The sequence below is a fragment of the Chrysochloris asiatica genome, unplaced genomic scaffold, assembly GCF_000296735.1.
Source record: "Chrysochloris asiatica unplaced genomic scaffold, ChrAsi1.0 scaffold00025, whole genome shotgun sequence".
NCBI classification, from domain to species: Eukaryota; Metazoa; Chordata; class Mammalia; order Afrosoricida; family Chrysochloridae; genus Chrysochloris; species Chrysochloris asiatica.
Genome location: NW_006408543.1, coordinates 7,051,719 through 7,071,518, shown reverse-complemented (window position 1 = coordinate 7,071,518; position 19,800 = coordinate 7,051,719). Strand labels below are relative to the sequence as shown.

The following is a 19,800-nucleotide window of genomic DNA, read 5'->3' as shown; positions in this document are numbered from 1 at the left end:
GGCGGGCGATGCCGCGGTGACGGCCCCGCCATGGCCAAGCCCCCGGCGGCGGCGGTGGCTGCGGCGGAGGAGCTGAGCCAGGTGCCGGACGAGGAGCTGCTGCGCTGGAGCAAGGAGGAGCTAGCGCGGCGGCTGCGGCGCGCCGAAGGAGAGAAGGTGGGCCTCATGTTGGAGCACGGCGGCCTGATGCGCGACGTGAACCGGCGGCTGCAGCAGCACCTGCTGGAAATCCGCGGCCTCAAAGATGTCAACCAGCGGCTTCAGGACGACAACCAGGAGCTGCGCGAGCTTTGCTGTTTTCTCGACGACGACCGGCAGAAGGGGCGCAAGCTGGCGCGCGAGTGGCAGCGCTTCGGGCGCCACGCGGCCGGCGCTGTGTGGCACGAGGTGGCCCGCTCGCAGCAAAAGCTGCGCGAGCTCGAGGCGCGCCAGGAGGCCCTGCTGCGCGAGAACCTGGAGCTCAAAGAGCTGCTCTTGCTGCTGGACGAGGAGCGCGCGGCGCTGGCGGCCGGTTCGGGCGGCGCTGGCGCGGGCTCCCGCAGCTCCATCGACAGCCAGGCCAGCCTGAGCGGGCCGCTGGCCGGTGGTGCGGGGGGCGCGGGGGCCCGCGACGTGGGCGACGGCAGCAGCACCTCCAGTACGGGCAGCGGCGGCAGTCCGGACCACCACCACCACGCACCGCCTCCGCTGCTGCCCCCCGGGCCGCACAAGGCCCCAGACGGCCAGCCAGGAGTCACACGCAGGTCCCTGGACGACTTGTCGGCCCCGGCGCACCACCGCAGCATCCCCAATGGCTTGCACGGTAAGGGGCGGGTCCCTGAGCCCAATCGGGAGGAGAGGTACAGCATCACTCCGGGATTCGCCGTCACCCATGATGGGACCCTGGGTGGTGGTGGTGGTGGCTGGGTCAAAGATAGATGGGGGTGTGTGTCTATCCAGGGCCCCCCAGGCCCCAGAAAAGTTTGCGCATATGTGAGTTGTCAGCTGGGTTAGCCTCCAGCACTGCGAGGTAGACGCCTCTCCTCCGCAGGACGTTCTGGGGCCCCCTGCCGGCATTGGACCTTGTTCTTGTAGAACCCAATGAGAGGTCCCTTGGGCACAAGCGAACATCCCCTCTTCGTTGGCGCTTCAGGCACCCCCAAATTCTAGCGGCCTCCACGTGGGTGCCCATCCATACTGAAACCCAAGCAGTCCAGCCAAGAACCTGCCTGGGTTGCTTGAAGCCCTGCAATCCCCCTTGGAACGGGCCTTGACCGCCGCGTTTAGCTTTTCCCTTTCTGGGAAACAGTTTCTTTCGTTGTTCTATGGAGGTGGTGATCCCAGGGCTTAGGGTGAAGTTGTAAACTGTTGAGCCGGTTCAGGAAGTTCCATGATCACCTGTGGTCAGGGTGTGGGCTTGAGGACCACAAGAAAGCTCAGCTACTGCTTTCCAGGGCGGGACTCTTACTCTTCCTTAGCTTGTATGTGGATCCAAGCAGCTTGCAGGTTCTTCCGTGGGCTGAGCAGAGGCCTGCCTCTGACCTCTCTGCCTTTCCACTGGCGGCTGCTGGCACCTCTCCTGCCTGGGCGTGCATGAGTGCATGTGTTCGGGGCCTCTCTGTTCATCCACAGTTTTGGTGGCTTGGTTCCCAGTTCTGGTGGTGATCCTCAGCTGCTGCCTAAACTATTTGCCCGAAGGGGGAGATCAAACAGCCGTTTCTACATTTCTTTAGAGGCGTTCCCAGTTCAGAGAAAATGTATTTAGGCCTTACATACGTGCCTGCTAGGCCCCAGTGACAAACTGGACTGAAGAGCTACACTTGCTTTTTGGTTTTGTGGCCAAAGTGGGATTGGGGGGTTGAGGGTAGGGGGAGGATCTATATCCCTGGGGGGAAGTGCAGTATAGTTTTTCCTTTATTTACTATCCTGGCCAAACAGTTTAGGGCAGGGCTGGGTTGAGAAGGATATTTTGTTACCGATTACCAATCTACAACTCAGGTTTCGCTTTGTAACTCTGTATGGTGCTCCCCCCCCCCCCCCAAGGCCAGTGTAAATTGCTCAAAGTTGCGTGGTTTCAACGTGGAGGAATGTGCCCTGCTGTGAAGAGCCCCAGCCTTGCCTATCTGGCCTCATCTTCTGGGGGTCTTTGGAGGCTCTGTTTTCTGGTCCTCAGTTCTCCCAAGTGCATTTGAAAGGAGGGGATTACTAGAATCCTGTGACTGGAAAAGGAAATGCTGTGTTTTTGGGGTTTGGAGCTGCATCAGCACTGCCACTTGGCTCAGATGGTCCTGTTCTGCAGGGCATGGACATGCCCAACTGTCGTTGGCTATCTGTGGGGGCAGACCTGGCCGTTGTTTGGATGAGAGTCTGGCTCAGTTTTCAAGTTGCAGCAGTGAATAATGAATGCTGGGGCAGACCCTGCATTTTCCACCCCGCTGGTGGACTCCCCCAAGTCCGTCGTATGCTTAAACATTTTGTGTCCACAAAGCTTTTGCTTGGTGGTGAATTGATAACCGCGCATAATTGGGATGCTGAGGGGCTGGAGGGATTACCGATGTTTCGCCTTGTCTTTTAACATTCTGTGTGGCCTTCAGATGTTTTCATAGCAAGTGGATAGAGTGCCTGGGAACAAGAAAAAGGCCCTGCTCTTGAAATCTGGCCTTTTCTAACCTGGGACCTATAGCTTGGTTGTGTGGGGACCAGTCCTGAGATAAGGGAACCACCAGCCTTCGGTTGGTGACAAAATTAGTGCTGAATGCATTTGACCTCAGCTCATCTTCCCAGTGGCTGCGGGTAGCAATGTCCCCATTTTACAGGCAAGCAAGTGGGGGCTCAGAGCCATTCAGAGAGTTGTCTGGGATGACAATTGGGATAGACAGGAAATGTCTGTCCTGGGTGGGGTCACCCCTGTGGTCATCTTACTGCTTGGGCCACACACACTGACTTGCATCCCGGCTTGTTGTCATTGTGGTGGTAACTACTCATCAGCAGCAGACTCTGGTGACTCCCTCCTCTCCAGTCCTGACCCCAATTTGCCCTCAGCCTCCCTTTCTGGCAAGTGTCATTTCCTTATCTGTGACCTAGATAGCCCCATTACCCAGACCGGCCATCTGCCTTGGGTTCGAATCTCAGCTGGCCCACTTAGCTTGGGTAAGTTACTTAACCTTACCAGGTGTCCCCTGCACCTCTTCTGGTAAGTAGAGCAGGGCTCCTGGCGCTGCCCCCGTTCCCACAAAGCAGAACTCTGTGCACTAGGTCTCACCGTGCCAGCATCTCTCTGGCTTCTGGGGAACAAACCTTGGCTTCTTGTTGCTTGAGCAGACAGCTCACCTGGACCTTTTCTGCTGAGCACCTGGCTGCACCTGTGGGGGGCTGGGCTGAGTGTCCCCGATGATGGCTGTGGTGGGCAGTGCCCCATCAGTATTCTAGGCAGGCCAAGGCCAGCAGGAAGACAGCCCGTCGGGGCCTATGTATGCATATGCAAATGACTGGCTGGACTGGGGGCTGCAAATGACTGGCTGGACTGGGGGCGCCTGGCTCCAGTCCCATGTGACCCGTCGAGACCCAGGAGCCCCAAGCACCAGAAAGTCATATTTCTGCCTTTCAAGGCAAAGAATTTTCTGTTGTCCCTCCCCTCGCTTCCATGCAGTTCCTTCCTTACCTCTCATCACCCCCTGCAGCCTTAGCTAACCTGGAGAAACTGGCTTGGAAGGAGCCCTGTTTCCATGTAGAGTTTAAATTCACATGTTGAACTGCTCCAGTGTGTATTTTTGTTGGTTTAAAAGGGAGGTGAGACAGCAGGGGCGGTCTGGGCCCTTTTAAAAACCACAGAAGGCGGGCCCTGACTAGGTCTTCTCTGTGCTGGCCCAAAGGAGCAAAGGTCAGTGGAAAGGATACAGCGGGCCAGATAAGCCTTTCCCTCTCTCCACCTGACCAGAGGAAGACCTGTAACCCAGGGCAGTGTGCCCAGCCACCCCCCAGTTCATAACAACGCTTCCCTGTTTCCACTCCATTCAGTGTGTGCTCTGGAGAGGCCTGTCCACATTATAGATGGGGAAGCAGACTTGGAGGGGTACGGGGGACTTGCTACAGGTTCTGGGGGGGTGCTAGCAGCGACATGGGGCTGGTTTTGAGGCTCCTGTGCTAGAGTTTGAAGCCTGCTGCCCTGTGTGCTGGGGACAGAGGCTCTGGCTGACCCGGAAGGCTAGAGAGAGACATCGGCCAAGGATAGTTCCTAGGGGCTTGTGCTGAGCCCGGTCTTGGGGATGGTTAAGTGTGGATGGCATAGGGAGATTGGTGGAGGGATGCTGGGGTGGCCACCACCTGTGTCACTGAGGTATGACATTTCTTTCAGGATGATGATCTTGAGCGAAATGTCTGCCTTCCTGTTTCCGTGTGAGAAGCAGATTCCTGGAGTGGAAGAGAGGCGTGGTGCAGGCTACCTCCCGCACCAGGACATCCTGCCTTCTTCCTCCTCCTCCCTCACTTCTTGGTGCCAGGCCAGCTTCCTCGCTGGGTGTGGCCTCTGAGCTCCTCGGACACAGACTCTGCCCCATGGCCCCCAGCACGATGAGGAGACCTGCTGTTCCTCAGTATTTTCTGACTGTCAGGGATGGCGCTGGGCTGCCGCTTGCAACATTGGTGGTGGGTCAAGTCCAGTAGCTTGGGAGAAAGATGTCTGCTCTCATAAATAATGGTTGCTAAGTGTTGTCAAGTTGATTCTGACTCTAGCAACCCTGTATAAGGTTTCTGAGGAGCAGCTGGTGAGTTTGAACCACCAACTTTGTGATTCAAACAACCTCATGGTCCAGTGCTTATCCTATAATACCACACCAGGACTAGGAAATCCTATATAGGGTTGCTGTGAGTGGGAACCAGCTCCATGACAGTGGGTGTTTTGTTTTGGGTTTGAGCCATGGTGGTGCAGTGGGTTATAAACATTGGGCTTAACCCCAAGGTTGCTAGTTCAGACCCACCAGTGACTCTGAGGGAGAAAGAGTCACAGTCTCGGAAAGCGTAAGGAGCAGTTGGTTCTGCTTTGTCCTGGAGGGCACTGTCAAAAGAAGAGACTCCATCGCTGTGGGTTTGGTCTTTTGGTGTTGCGTTTGACTCCTTCTCTATCTCAGAGCACAGGGGACCTGGGAACTCAGACTGTCCTAAGCGCCTGTCTACGTTTCCTCATCTGCTGTGTGGGAAAACAAGGAGTTCTGGTAGCGTAGTGGTTACGAATTGGGCTGCAAACCACAAGGTCAGCAGTTCGAAACTACCAGCTGCTCCGCGGGAGAAAGATGAGACTTTCTGCTCCCGTGAAGATTTACAACCTCGGAAACCCTGTACAGGGTCGCTGTGAGTCGGAACCGACTCCACGGCACACAACAACATGTGGGAAAACAGTACCTGCCCTAGGGGGCGGAGGGAGGGAGGATTGTAACAAATGTTTACCAAACGGAGTATACTCATTTCTCCCCGCCCCCCCCTGCCCCCAGCACTGAGCATTCTGCAGGTTAGTGTGGATCTTGGCCTCACTACGTTGGTGGCTTACTGCTCCTTGAAGCCTCAGTTTCCCATCTATGCTATGAGAATAATGATACCCCTGACCTAGGACAGTTACGAATGACTTCAGCGACCCTCCTCTGTGAATGGTCTACTGCAGTGATATGAAGCCTTCGCTATGCCCAGCCATGGTCAGGGCTTCATAAAGGAGTGTGTCTATTTGAGAAGAGGCTCTGGTGGCGTAGTGGATTAGTGTTGGACTCCTAACCACAGGGTTGGCAGTTCAAACCACTGGGCATTCCAAGAGAGAAAGATGAGACGTCTGTAAAAATTTACAGTCTCGAAAACTAGGGAACAGTTCTACCCTGTCCTACAGAGCCACTGTGAATCCGGGTCCACTCGATGGCAGTGGGTTTGGGCTACCTGATTATGGAAGGCAGTGGGCTTCCAGGCAAGAGAAAGCAGGACACTGAGACCTGGACCGCAGGTGCTTAGGGGAGCCAAGGACTAGCCAGGTACTCTCAGGATTCTTGGGGGAAATTAATCCAAAAAGATGGAGGTGCAGCTTCGGGCTGGTTCCAAGGAGGCTGCTGGGACTGGAAACCTGGTCTTGGGCACAGAATGAACCAGAATGGTGAGTCCAGGAGACAAGTTTGGGGCTCCTGGGCAGGGGGGCTGTCAGCTTGGAAGCGTGCCCAGCCCAGGGAGGGCTCCCCATGTTCAGTCCCCTCATTTGACCTCAGTAAAATGTACGTGCCCCTGGGGTGGAGAGCTCCCCACTGGAGAAGGTGTGCAGATACCCATCTGACTCTAGTGACCCCACCTGAGTCAGCCTGTGAACACCTGACACACCTCTGGTGTCTTTGGTTGTGTCACTAGAGAATGGTCAGACCTGGTGGGTTCTGGTGGGCAGCTGGAAAGAGAGAGAGAACTTGCCCTTCACATGGGCAGGAAATGTGGGTGAGCATTTGCCACCTCAGAGTTTCAACTCGGGAAGTGTCTGTTGAGAGCATCCATCTGTGGTGTGGTATGGGGCTTGGGGAACAGCAGTGATAGCGACTGTGACCGCTGACCTCAAGGGTCACTGGGGAGTGATTCGACTGGGCCATGGTGCTGTCTCTCTTCTTATCGGTGCCCCCAGACCTACCTCCATGGCCATCCGCCAAATAGTCAGCAGGTGTTGAATGCCTGGCTTCTGTCCACATGTACAGACAGCGTGGCTGGCCCAGGGTGGCTGGGATCAGAGTTGGGATAGCTCTGGCATCTCCAGTGTTTTTTGTCTCCTGGTGGTACAGTGTGCTAGACTGCTAAACAGAAGGTCCACAGGAGAAAGATCAGGCCGTCTGATCCTGTAAACATGTGCAGGCTCAGGAACACTAAGGAGAGTTCTGCTCCATCCTACAGGGTCGCTGTGATTCAGAAGTGACGTGCTGGCAGTGGATTTCTGGGTGGGATGACAGGGGACTTCAGTGGTTCGAGGACAGAGAGGTGTGTTTGCTTTAGCTTCCTTTCCTAGGGCTCTGTAACCAAAAAAGACTACAAGGGGGTGGTTTTAAAGGACAGGACTTTATTTTCTCACAGTTTTTGAGGCTCCTTGCCGTATTGATTCCTTCTATGGAACCCCTAGTTTCTGGTGTTTGCCAGTGGTTCTTGGCGTCTTTTTATGAACATGCTGTCTGTTTGCCTGCTCTGTGTCTGTTGTCTTTTTGTAAGATACCACTCAGAAGTGATTAGACTTGGGACCCACACAGGGGGATGCAAACGATTGACGCGGTCAGCGACTAACTTTTCAAAGGTTGTGAATTCAAGTCCATCCAGAGGCACTTGAGAAGAAAGGTCTGGCGGTCTACTTCCAAAAATTCAGCCATTGGAGTGGAGTTATATAGTCTGATGCACAGGGCGCCACCAGGTGTCAGACGTAATGTGACCCTAATTGGTTTTCTACTTTGATATGACCCCGTTGGAGTCCTGGTATGGTGCTATAGGATAAGCAGTTGACCGCTAACTGGAAAATCAGCGGTTCAAATCCTCCAGATGTCCCTTGGAGCCAACTGAATTGACTCCATTAGCATAACCAGAGAAACCCTCCTATTTTCAATCGGGTTGAATCTTCAGGTACAAGGGTCAGGGCTTAAATACCTATTTAAACACATTGTTGTTGTTAAGTGCCATTGAGTCGATTCCGACCAACCCATAGCGACCCTGTGGAGGGTTTTCAAGGAGTAGCTGGTGAGCTTGAACCACCGACCTTGCATTTCAAATGACTTTGCAGTCTAATGGATTAGCTCACAGCATCACACCAGGACATCATTTAAATACATACATACAATTAAATTCAGAACAGTGTTGTTCATCTGCTAAAGAGCTTGACTCTCCCGTGGTCATAAATGGTCAGGAGTGGTCCTCTCCCCTAAGCACACACCCTGAGCTGTCACTGACACAGCCTCCCGCCTGCTAGACCCTCCCCAATCCCCACGGCCCACTGTAGGGGGAGGGTGGAGATTAGGGGGTAGCCTTGGAGCTGGGTAACTGTCTGGAGGCTGCTAATACTTGAGCATGTATGCCAGCTCTCTGGGGAGCAGGAAGACCAGGGGTGTCATTGATTTGCTTGCGAGTGTCCTTAGTTTACCCTATATTAAGCAGAAAATCAAAAAACCGCAAACCCACCAGCTGATTCCGAATCATAGCAACAGAGAACTGCCCCACAGGGTTTCCAAGGCCGTCATCTCTATGGAAACAGACAGGCACATGGGTCTCCCTCAAGCAGCTGGTGGACTCAAACCACCAACCTGCCTGGTAAGAGCCAAGTGCTTAACCCGCTGCACCCCCAGGACTCCTTTGCGTCTGTATGAGATATATAAAAGGGGCATGGAGGCCCCAGGCATAAGAGAGGGTCTGCGTCCTTCCTCTCCCCCTGTCCTGCTTTACCACGCCAGGGACCTCTCCCGTTACTGCCTCAGTTCAAGGATGGGTTTTGCTTCTGGCCTTAAATTGGGGGGCATCTCAGGATTAGTGTTTGCATTGTTGTTGTTGTTAAGTGCTGTTGAGTCGATTCCAACTCATAGTGACCTTGTACAGGGTTTCCAAGGCTGTAAATCTTTACGGGAGCAGAAAGCCTCATCTTTCTCCTGTGGAACAGCTGGTTGTTTCGAACTGCTGACCTTAAGGTTCGCAGCCCGATTTGTAGCCACTACCCTACCAGAGCCCCATGTGTTATTTACTGTGGGCCCCTCCCCCAGGAGGGCTCATGGTGTCTTAGAAAGCAGTCCACTCTTGCCTGGGGGAACCACACACCTACCTGGCCCTCTCTGTCTTCACTGTCCATCTGTGAGCGTGTGTGGCAAGGGGCCTGGTCCTGTGAGTGAGAGGGCAGGCCCCCACAGTGTCTTTTCAGTGGAAGCAAGCATGTGCCTGCCTGCCCTGAGAGTAGCCATGTTCCCTTGTACTCGCTCTCCAGGTACCTGTGGGGTCCCTATTTGGGCTGAGAAGCAGCTCAGCAGAAAAGCAAGTCACCAGGTCATATGGGAACAGGGCTCGGGAGGGGCCAGGACCGGAGCCTGGATTACCTTGTTTGCCGTAGCATAACCCCCCTTCCTGTTCAGAAGTCCCTGGTTGACTGAGGCTCAGAGAAGGCAGTGACAGCAGGGCAGAGAGACTCACTGGAGAAAAGGCCGAGGTGGGCATTTACCTACACATATCAGGGTGCTACCAAGGGTGCAGTGGTGGGTGGGGCTGGCCAGGTGGGGTCTATGAAACTCTATCCACCACAGCTGTTTCTCCCTCTTAAGTTCCTGGCTGTGGGTAGGGAGCCCTGGTGGTACAACGGGTTAATGTTAACTGCAAGGTCGGCATTTCAAACCTACCAACTGTCCCATGGGACAAGAATGGGGCTGTCTTCGCCCATAAAGATTCATGGTCTCGGAAACCCTAAGGAACAGGCAGTGTGGGCTTGTGTTTTCAGTGGCCGGGTTGGTGGCCAGCCTTGTTAGATGGACAAGGGGATTCAGAGTTATCTGCTAGGGATCCAGTTCAGTTGGAACCCTAACTTATGTGGTCTGTCCCCTTTTTCCTGGTCCTCAGTTAATAATCACATGGAAGAACCATCTGCTGAGTCTGGAAAGGGCCCCTCCTCGCTGGGCACAGTTGTACCCACCCTGTACAGTGTTGCTGGTTGGGCACTGCACACAGAACCCCAGCTTCAGCCCACTTGGCACATGACTGGGTGTCCTGGGCCCTCATTTTACTATCTATAAAATGGGTGCCTTTCAACTCTCATTCCTCCTCCCCCAACCTGCATGCTGGTTGTGTCTGAGACCCCAGCCTGGGCTAGCCTGAGACCCCCGCCTGGCCATAGTTACAGCCCAGATGGAATTACTACCATCCTATCTGATAACGTCTATTCAAAGGACCAGTTAGGGTAGCTGGTTTGGCGGGAGAGAAGAGTGCTGGGTTCAGATTCCCCACTGTGGAGTTCCTGGGGACAAGGCAGACGTGGGGTCCTCTGTTCCTTTGCTCTGTGTCTCCACAGTCTGGAACTTTCTTGAGGGCCTGGCCCTGTCTTCCTGGTATGTAATAGGTGCTCAGCAAATGCTAGGCTGAGGACAGAGTGCTTTCTCTCTTGTTTCATTTAATCCAACCCCTTCGACCAACCACTTTTCCATTTTCACTTGCTCCACTTGGCACCCCATGGCCTTCAGCTATTTCCAGAACAATCCATCTTCCCCAGAGAGTGGAATTTGATGTGCCACCCTCCCTGTCTCTGTTGTTGCTGTGGTGAGCGTCCATGGAGTGACCCACACACAATAGTTGTTCTGTGGTGAGTGTCCATGGAGTGACCCACACACAATAGGGTGGAACAGAACTTCAGTCCATCGTGCGCCAAACCCAGGAGCCATTACAGATTGGACTGTTGTGACCCATTTGGTTTACACTAGCTATTTTTTAAAAGTAGATTGCCAGACCTTTATTCCTGGTCTGAAACCTGTTCGGGGTCATAACACAGACAGATGGCTGTCCAGGAGGTGTATTGCCCAGGGATTGAATCCAGTCTTCCATGTGGAAGGGGAGAGTTTTACTATTGAATCACACTGTTCCCCTGTAGTCTAAATTCTGCATCTGGATGTATCAGTGATGCCTTACCAGGCTGGCATGTTCGCTGTTCACTGGGGAAGCTTAGAAATCCCCATGGGTCCCTGAGTCTCGGGTGGCTCTGTGATGGAGAAAGCTCCCTGGGGGGCTAGCTAGAGCAGGGGTCCCTGGGGAGGGACAGCTGTTGGACTCAGTGGGGCTGCCATAGCATGAGGGAAAAGTGAACCAGCGGTCCATCCTGGGGCAGTATCACAGAGCCTGGGGGGTGGTGCCGGGTGTCAGTTCATGTTAGCAGTGTGGGAGGAATGATGGGGCACTGTCCTCTTGCTGACCTTTGCAATGGGAACAGGGGAGGGAGGAACTGCTGGGCAGTAGTGGAAAGCAGGGGTTCAAGGCCCCAGGGTGGCCGTGGCTCCCACCTCCCTCTGCCCTTGGAGTGGAGTGTGGCTGACTGCCGGGCCCCTTAGAGGAGACCCTTGTCCTCACCACCCAGATGGTGTGAGGCGTCTCGTGTATCCAAGGGACAGAAGCAGGCAGGGCGATGGCAGCCGGGAGAAGAGCCGACCCATTTCCAAAAATAGACAGTGCCCCATCAGGGGGAGCATCTCTTTGTCTCCCCAAAGCTGGCTTTCCGCCCGATCCTGGCCTGTAAGGTAAGAAGGGGGTACCTTCTGCTCCTCCGCCCCCTCCCGGCCCAGCCACAAGGCCCCATTGTGCGTGGCCCGGACGCCTGCCGGTCCCTGAGCGCACGGCGCCTCTTCCTAATGAGCTGAGCTGGGAGTGGCCCTTTGTGGCGGTTCGGCCTCGCTGCCCTGGCCAAGGCGCTGGAGCTTCTAGTGCCCAGCTGGCGGGCACCACTCAGCGGCCCCACAATGCCAGCACCCCCACCTCCCCGACAACCCCTGCTCTTTTTGTATTTCTCATCCCCTTCCCCGGAATGTATATATTCCACTCGGGAGATAGAAAATGAGAAGATGGATTTCTGCTGCCTCTCGCTCTGCTCTGGCTGGCCAGCCCCCCACCACCTCTGTGCCAGCCCCTCCCCTGGGGCCACCCTCCACCACTGTCCCCTTTCTCAGGTTCTCCGGTGTCTCCTTCCTCTGCACAGTCTCAGGTTTACTAGTTTCTAGTGCCACCCCCTGAACCTCCCTTCCTTCTTTCACCACCAAATTTCTTCAAGGAGCATTCTCGGCCGAGTCCACCTCCTCCCCACTCGACACTCCCAGCCCCCCAGAAAGAAGGGGGGTTCCTGACTTTCAGTGTCCACTCTGAGCTTATCTTTTAGGGTGTTGTGTGGGTACCTCCTACCCATTGAAAGCAGCGTCTGGCTTTCTCCATCCACCATGTCGACATTTTCCGGGCCCTTCTCTCTCTGGCTGCTCCTTCCCAATCCGGGTTCCCTGCTTTCTACTGTAACCATCCCGTTGACTCCCGGTCCCGTTGGGTGTGGGCCCCTGCTTGTTTCCTGGGTACCAGCACCCACCTTCTGACTGGCTCTCGGACCCTAGTCTTGAGCTGACCTGCTGACGTTTAATTCATTCTAAAGGAAATCACATGAAAAATGTCAGTACACATGTTACTTCTCAGGTTCTTGGGACCTCGTGGGCAGTGGGGTTGAAAACATCTCCATCACTGCAGAAGGTTCTGATCTGGGCCAGTTATCCCTGTCTGAGTGATTCTCTCTTGTCCACAAAAAGAATTGCCCGTGCCTGACCCTGCCATCTGGGATCCTGCCCTCTCCCCACCAGCCTGGGCTGGTTCTGTCCCTGCCCTGACTTCTGGGTCTGGCCTCCTCAGGACCTGCCTGTCCTATAGATAGTTTCCCTTGTTGTTGTTAACGTGCCATTGAGTCGATTTCGACCCATAGTGACCCTGTATAGGGTTTCCAAGGAGCAGCTGGTGAGCTTGAACCACTGACCTTGCAGTTCAGACGACTTTGCAGTCTGACGCATTAACCCACAGAGCCACACCAGGACTCCTTTGCTTCTCTGCCAACCTGCTGAAACCTGTCCTTACTTTGAGGTGGACACCAGTCTCTGGAGGTGGACATTTAACAGGATGTGTGGCCTTTGAGTGTGGACATTGTATTTGCCCACAGGTGGGAGATGCTAAAGCTTACATTGCAGTACGGACCTCTTGTGGGAGTACAGGGGTCAGGCCCAGATAGACATTGGGGCCACATGGCTCTGTGCCTTCTCTGGCAGAGCCAAGACCCCTAGCATCCACCTTTGTGTCCTTGAAATGAGGCCAAGACGTCTGTGGGTCTGAGAACAAAGATGTCATGGGTGGTCAGAGAATGGACTGAAGGCCAGGTACCCCTATTCTGGGTTGATGTGGGTGAGGTGGCATTTCCCAACATGGCTCTGTTCCAGCCACCAGGGCAATTGACAATATATTATTGTAATTCTCGTCACAGACTCTGCTTCTCCGGGGTCAGATGAGCCGCCGGTCCAGCTGCGGGCTAGTACTACAGCGGGTCCCTGGGGCAGAGGTGCTGGCCTGGAGGATGAGGTCATTAGGTACCACACCTGAGGCCCTGGGTCTGGGCTGCCCCCTCCCCCTCTCCCCACTCTGCTCACATCAGCCCCCGGCTCCCCTGCCCTCTGATCTGGCAGCTGGAGCTATTACAGTGGTGGGGATGTGTGTAATCCTAACAGGAGATTGAGAGAGGACTGGACCTTCCTTGGGTCTGACCAACATGGCTCCCCTCCCGGTTCCCGCCCACCCCCTCATGATGTTCCAGGATTGGCACTTGATTCAACCCTAAAGAGAGGCTTCTCTGACTTGTGGTTTGGGGTCATGTGAAATTCCCTGTGAACGCTCAGGTGATGAAGGGGTTGACAGAGGTGGGAACTATGTTGTCCTCTGCTCTGGTGGCTCCCAGCAGCCTCTGTGACCCTGGTTTTTCTGCTCCCTCCTGAGGGGAGAACTGACCCACTGCTCAGTAGAATTCCTTTTGCTGATGGAGTTATTAGAGCTACTCCAGAGGGTAAGCAGAGGCTTCTGGAGTCTCCTCTGCCCTGTACTCCCACCCCACTCCTCAAGGCCAGTAAAGGGTGGCTCTGGGACAGGGCCTCTTTGACCTGATCTCAGCCCACACAGCCCCTGATTCCTTTGCCACAAGTTAAAAACCTTTTCCTGGTGAGGGCTGGCCTGGTAATAGGCAACATGTTTTGCTTCCAGGTGTGGGGAGCCGCAGAGTTCTGGGGAACCTTGCATGAAAAGGCCCCTGTGTTTGGTGCACCCCAAACTCAGAGCTGAGGGAGGCAAGGAAGGCGTTGTTCCCCAGAGGCTGTTGGACTTTGGGGGCCTTCTAGCCTGGCATGGCTATTTGGGGGGCTAGGATGGGATATCCATGCTGTTTTCCTGGGATGTGACCCAGAGCGCTCATCCCCAGCCCCAGAAAGATGAAGAACCATGATGGAAGGCTTAGGGAAGTGTCTTCTTGAAGCGCCAGAAAAGTAAAAATAAATGTGCAGATGGTCCTGGCTGCACCTGCTGCCGGGTAGCTTGGGCCGAAGCTGTGTGCGCACTCTGCCTGTCTTCTCTCCTCAACTGCTCTGCCCCTGCTGACACTGCCGAGTGTGATTTATGGGAGGGTCTTAGGGTCATGTCGATGTTTGCATGAGGGATGGCTTGGTGGTATAATTCTCGCCTTCCATGGGGGAGACCCTGGTTTGATACCCTGCCAGTACACCTCATCACAACAGATTTTACTGGAGCTTCTTGCGTAAGTGGAGAAGGAAGAAAGTCCTGGCTATCTGCTACTAAAAGTCAGCCATTGAAAACGCTATGGATCATAATGATTTTGTTCTGTTGTGCATGGGGTCACCTCCCTGCTGACCAGTCCCCTATACCCCTCTGTTCCGACCACTGCTCCTGGGGTCTTTCGAAATTCCTGCTGCTTTGGACTGTCAGGAACCGAGGTGAGGGCCAGAGCCCCCCCAGCGCATGGGATTACACTCACCACTAACAATTTCCTCATTTTACAGAACAGGAAAGTGAGGCACAGAGGTTAAAGCTGCTTTGCCCAGGTCTCCATATTGAAAGGGGCACAGCTCGGGTCAGCCCTCCTAACCACTGCCCCTTCACATAATTCTTGTTTTCTTCCAATACCAGGACAGACAGTTGCCTTTGGTGTTTCTGCTGTGGGCTTGTAGCCGTTGGGGACAGTGTCCTTCTTGGGAGGATGGACAGACAGGGACATGAGCACAGACAGGTCGTTAGGAGCTGTTGGGTGTGGGGTGGGTTTCTCTTTGGGCAGTTTTGGAAGCTGAGTTCTGGAGGACATCCTCTGGAATCACCTGGCTCAGAGCCTCATGGGATGTGTGCCCACATTGCAGGGCTACAAGTCCTCTCCCCACACAGCATCCTGTCCGATCGGGGGCTGCCTTACCTGGTCCCCATTCCCCCCCCGCTGCCCTATGATTTATCACCAGGCAAGTCACAGAGCAGAAAGCCATTACAATTTACCCCAAATTGGGGGGTTTAAAGGGTCCTGGTGACATGGGGGTTAAAGCATTTAGCTACAAACCAAAAGGTTGGCACATTGAACCTACCAGCTGCTTCTTGAGAGAAAGAGGTAGCAATGTACGTCCCTAAAGATAAAAAAACCCCACTGTCCCTGTAAGAGAGCGTGAAACTGCTCCCCAGGGTGTTTAAGACCATAAACCTTCCGAGACAACCTCATCTTTCTCCCTCAGAGTGGCTGGTAGGTTTGAACTGCTGACCTGGCAGTTAGCCCATTGCTTGGTCCACTGTGCCTCCAGGGCTCATTTCTGTAAAGACTTTAGCCCTGTAAACTGTATAGGGCTGTTCTCTGTAGTCCTATCTGGTTATTACTAGTTGGAATAGACTTGTCATCAGTGGGTCTGGTTGTTCTGTTGTTACTGTTTAGAGGCTTGAAACACCAGACATTTAGTCTCTTTCAGGTCTGGGGGCCAGAAGTCAGAAAGCAAAGTGTGAACAGGGCTGGTCCTTCGAGGGAGGCGCTCTGCGCTGCGCAGCTCTGTCAACTTAAGGTGGAGTCTGGCGTTGGTTTGTGGTAGCACGTCTCTAACCTCTACCTCCTAACAGCCTCTTTCTCTGTCTCTTCTCCCTTCTTTTTCTAAGGACCCCAGTGATATTCCACGTTAGGAATCACCCTGGTGACCTCATCTTAGCTCATGGCATCTGTAGCCGCTCCATCTCCAAATATGGCCACATTCTGAGGTTCTGGAGATGAGGGTAGGGCTTATCTATATCCTTTGTGGGGGAACACAGTGTAGCCTGTAACACCTATACTCCAGAAATAATTGCTGTTGTTGGCATTTTGTTCTGTTTCTAGAAGAGGAATAGCTGGGTTGGAAGGTATGTCTACACACATATTCTTTCAACTTTTAATTCTGAAATAATTATAGACTCACATGAAGTTTCAAAAATAGGACACCCAGCATCCACCTTCCTTCACTGATGTTGTTAAGTGCTGTTGAGTCAGTTCCCACTCATAGTGACCCTGTACAGGGTTTCCCAGGAGTGGTTGGTGGGTTTGACCTTCCGACCTTGTGGCTTACAGTCTAATGCTGATCTAACAGTGCCACACCAGGAGTCCCTCACTGACAGTGATGTCTTGTAGGCTATTGTCAGAACCAGGACATTGGCACAGGGACAAGGCAATTAACTAGCGTCCTGACGTTACCTTAGCTCTTCATGGGAAGCCTCATCACTTGTATAGATGACTTCTATAGTTTTTAAAAACCAGACTGTATGTTTTAGAACAGCTTTAGATTGGTAAAAATGGCAATTAGTGCAGGGAGTCACTTTAGTCTGTGGACCCAGTTTTCCGGTCCTGGTGTGGTGCTGTAGGGTAAGCACTGGACTACTAACCCAAGGTCTGTGGTTTGAGTCTGTTAGCCACTCCTTGGAAGCTGTGTATAGCGTCGCTAAGAGTGGGAACTCACTCATTGGTGCCTAACAACAACAATGTAACAGTATGAGACGTTTGTCACATTTGTGAAGTAACATTGATACCTGGTGTGTTAACAGACACTCATGCTTCATTCAGAGACCCTGACTTTGAGTCTGGTGTCCTTTTTCTATTCAGAGTCCCATCCACGGCATACTTAAAAACAAACAAACAAAAACTTTATTGTGATTTGGGTGAAAGTTTATAGAGAGTAAATCAGTTTTCCATGTAACGATTCAGACGCGTTTTGTTTCATCTCATCGATTACAGTCCCTACAATGTAACATCACTCATCCCACTCCCTCCCTGTGGTTCCTACTTCCATTCCTCCTTTCCTAACCCTTCTGCACTTTGTCCTTGGATCAATGCTGCCCTTTTGATCTCAGATGGTTGATTCTTCTAAGGGGTGGTGGTGTTCCCTTCTAGACCTGTGTAGTATTGGACTGACTATTGAACCATGGGGGTGAGTTCCGTTCCAGATCTGAAGAATGACAAAGGGCCATAGTTTTGGGGTTCTGCTCGTCTCTATCCAACCAGTAAGCCTGGCCTTTTTTTTTGTCAGTGATTTTGACTTTCGTTCCACATTGCCTTCCTGTTCACTCCAGGACCTTCTGATGGGTCCTGGGCACCATCTGGTTCTTCTGGTCTCAGGATCATGGGGACTGACGTTCGCTGTGTCCATTAATCCATAGGACTAATTGTTATCACTTGTCTTCGATTTTCATCACTCTTGTTAGCTCTGGACCAGGAGAGAAGACCAGTAGCTGCACTTTAGGTGGTGCTAACAAGCTCTAAGGAGTCCTGGTGTGGCGCTGTGGGTTAATGCTCTGGACTGCAAAGTCAGTTTGAACCACAAGGTCGGCGGTTCAGGCTCACCAGCCACTCCTCGGAAACCGTATTCAGGGTCACTGTGGTTTGCAACTGATTCGACAGCACTTAACAACAACATTAACAACAATGAGCTCTAAAGACTCTAGCAAGACACATTTTTAAAAAAAATAAAAAACAAATTTTGCTGGTAGTATTTCTACTTTTTTAATTTAGTTCATTATGATGAGATGGTGGTGGTGGTGTGCTGTGGAGTCGGATCTGATTCATAGCGACCCTGTACAAGGTTTCCGAAGTTGTAAATTTTCATGGGAGCAGAAAGCCTCATCTTTCTCCCACAGAACCACTGGTAGTTTCAAACTAGCCGACCTTGAGATTAGCAGCCCGACTCGTAACCACTACGCTACCAGAGCTCCTTTATGTTAAGATAGATAACAAAATTTTTGTGTGTGTGCTATTTTAACCATTTTTAAGAGTAAAATTCCATGACAGTATCAGGAGGGACCAGTCCCTGAAGAAGTAGAGGGTCAGCAAAAAAAGAGGAAGACCCCCAACAAGATGGGCTAACAACCATGAGCTGACATGTAACAGCTACTGAGACGACAAAACAGGATTGGGCGGAACATCTTCTGTTGTATATCAGGTTGCTGTGAGTCAGAACCAACTCGGCACCATCTAACAACAATGCCAATAACAACATCAACCACAGTGACAATTCCATTTACCATGTTGTTGCAACCTTCACAGTGATCCATTTCCAAAGCTTTTGGATCACCTTTAACAGAAAATCAGTGTCCCTTAAAACAGTAGCTCCCCCTTTTTCCTCCCACCTGTTCCTGGGAACCACTAGTGGAACTTTAGACCTTTTATAGAAATTTCAGGAGCTCTGGTAGCGTAATGGTTACAAATTGGGCTGCAAACCGCAAGGTCAGCAGTTCTAAACTACCAGCTGTTCTGCTGGAGAAAGATGAGGCTTTCTGCTCCCGTAAAGATTTACAGCCTCAGAAACGCTGTACAGGGTCGTTATGAATTGGAACCAATTCCACGGCACATTACAACAACAACATAGAAATTTCATAAAAATGATATCACCCCAAGTTTTAATTTTTTTTTTTTTTTTAACACAAGGAGCCCCAGAGTGGTGTAAACAGTTAATGCGCTCAGTTGCTAACTGAAGGTCGGTGGCTCCAGTCCACTCAGTAGTGACCTCAGAAGAAAAGTCTGGTAATCGACGTCTGAAAAGTCAGTCATGGAAACTTGTGGAGCACGGTTCTCCGACATACACGGGGCTGCCGTGACTTGGAGTCGGCTCGATGGCAGCTGGTCTGGTTTTTGTTTTTATTCGCTCTAGCACATCAAGCACCTCTTGTCACATTAAGTTTTCTCTGAGAATGTCATTTTAAATGGGCCTTTGCATGGTTCCTGTGGGCGCAGTTCAGTGATGGGTATGTGGACTCAGCCTGGGCCTCTCTGGTCACTTCTGAGGACAGTTCTTGTCCCCCTCCTTTTACGTAAAGTGAGGCAGCTCTCTGACAGCACGCACCCTGACACAGTCCCTGTTCTGGACTTACCTCCCAGGGCCTGAGACAGGGCACCTAGCGGACATGAAGCTGCCCATCTGGGGCGGCTGGGATGGAGCCACACTGGTGGGCTGAGTGTGGATGGGGTTGTGTGGGGTTGGGGCTCTGCGAACCCCGTTACTTCATGGAGTGACTGGGCTCCCTCTGTGGTGTACAGCACTTGCTGGGACCCTATTAGGAGTGATCAGACTGCAGCTGCTAGGCTGTCTGACCTGACAAACTTCCCCTTTCTGCTTTCCAGGCAAGGCAGGCCGAGCCCGACAGGATGCTTCTCCATAAGCCCATTGAGACCCCAGCCCCTCCTGGGGCCCTGGCCTGGTAGGCGAGAATCACAGACAATGGGGATCCAGGAAACTAAAGACTTCCCTGGGAGGGGTCAGCAGTTGCGGGGCCAGGGAAGGAGGTGCATTGTGTTGTAATTGGATTTCTGTTCCCAGCAGTAGGGGCTGAGAGTGGCCCCAACCCCAAACTGCCTTTCTCCTGAGAAAGGTTCTCTGTTGGAGGAAATGGACCTTGGTGCCCATCCCCTGTGGTCAGGCCCTGTCACCAGTGAGGTGACCGTTGGGCACAGCAGGGTCAGTGACCTGCTCATTGGGTTGCTGGGTCATTGCCCTGCAGGCCTGGTGGTTGGTGAACGCACTGAACATCTGACAGTGAAATTGTGACACAGTGTGGAAGCAGCAGTGTCCCTTGGTCCCCTGGCTCCTAAGGAAGTCCTGAGAGTGGCCCTGGGGGTTCCTTTTTTGACTTGTCCTGGGTCCATGAGGCTTGTATGCAGTCTCCCTGGATCACATGTATGTGTGTAAGACATAAGCCCACCCACACAGAGAATGTATGCTCACTCCCCTGGATCACAGTGCACACATGTGTGTGAGTGTGAGTCCCCAC

At 52.9% G+C, this 19,800-nt stretch overlaps 1 protein-coding gene across 1 annotated transcript in view; it reads left to right on the top strand.

The window, feature by feature from the left end:
• Nucleotides 1–30: 30 nt before the first annotated feature.
• Nucleotides 31–19,800, top strand: part of CCDC85C (coiled-coil domain containing 85C) — a 64,884-nt gene continuing 45,114 nt past the window's right edge. Inside the window, exon 1 of the mRNA XM_006839516.1 lies at nucleotides 31–802. Coding sequence (XP_006839579.1) covers nucleotides 31–802 — 772 coding nt within the window. The remainder of the gene's footprint in view (nucleotides 803–19,800) is intronic.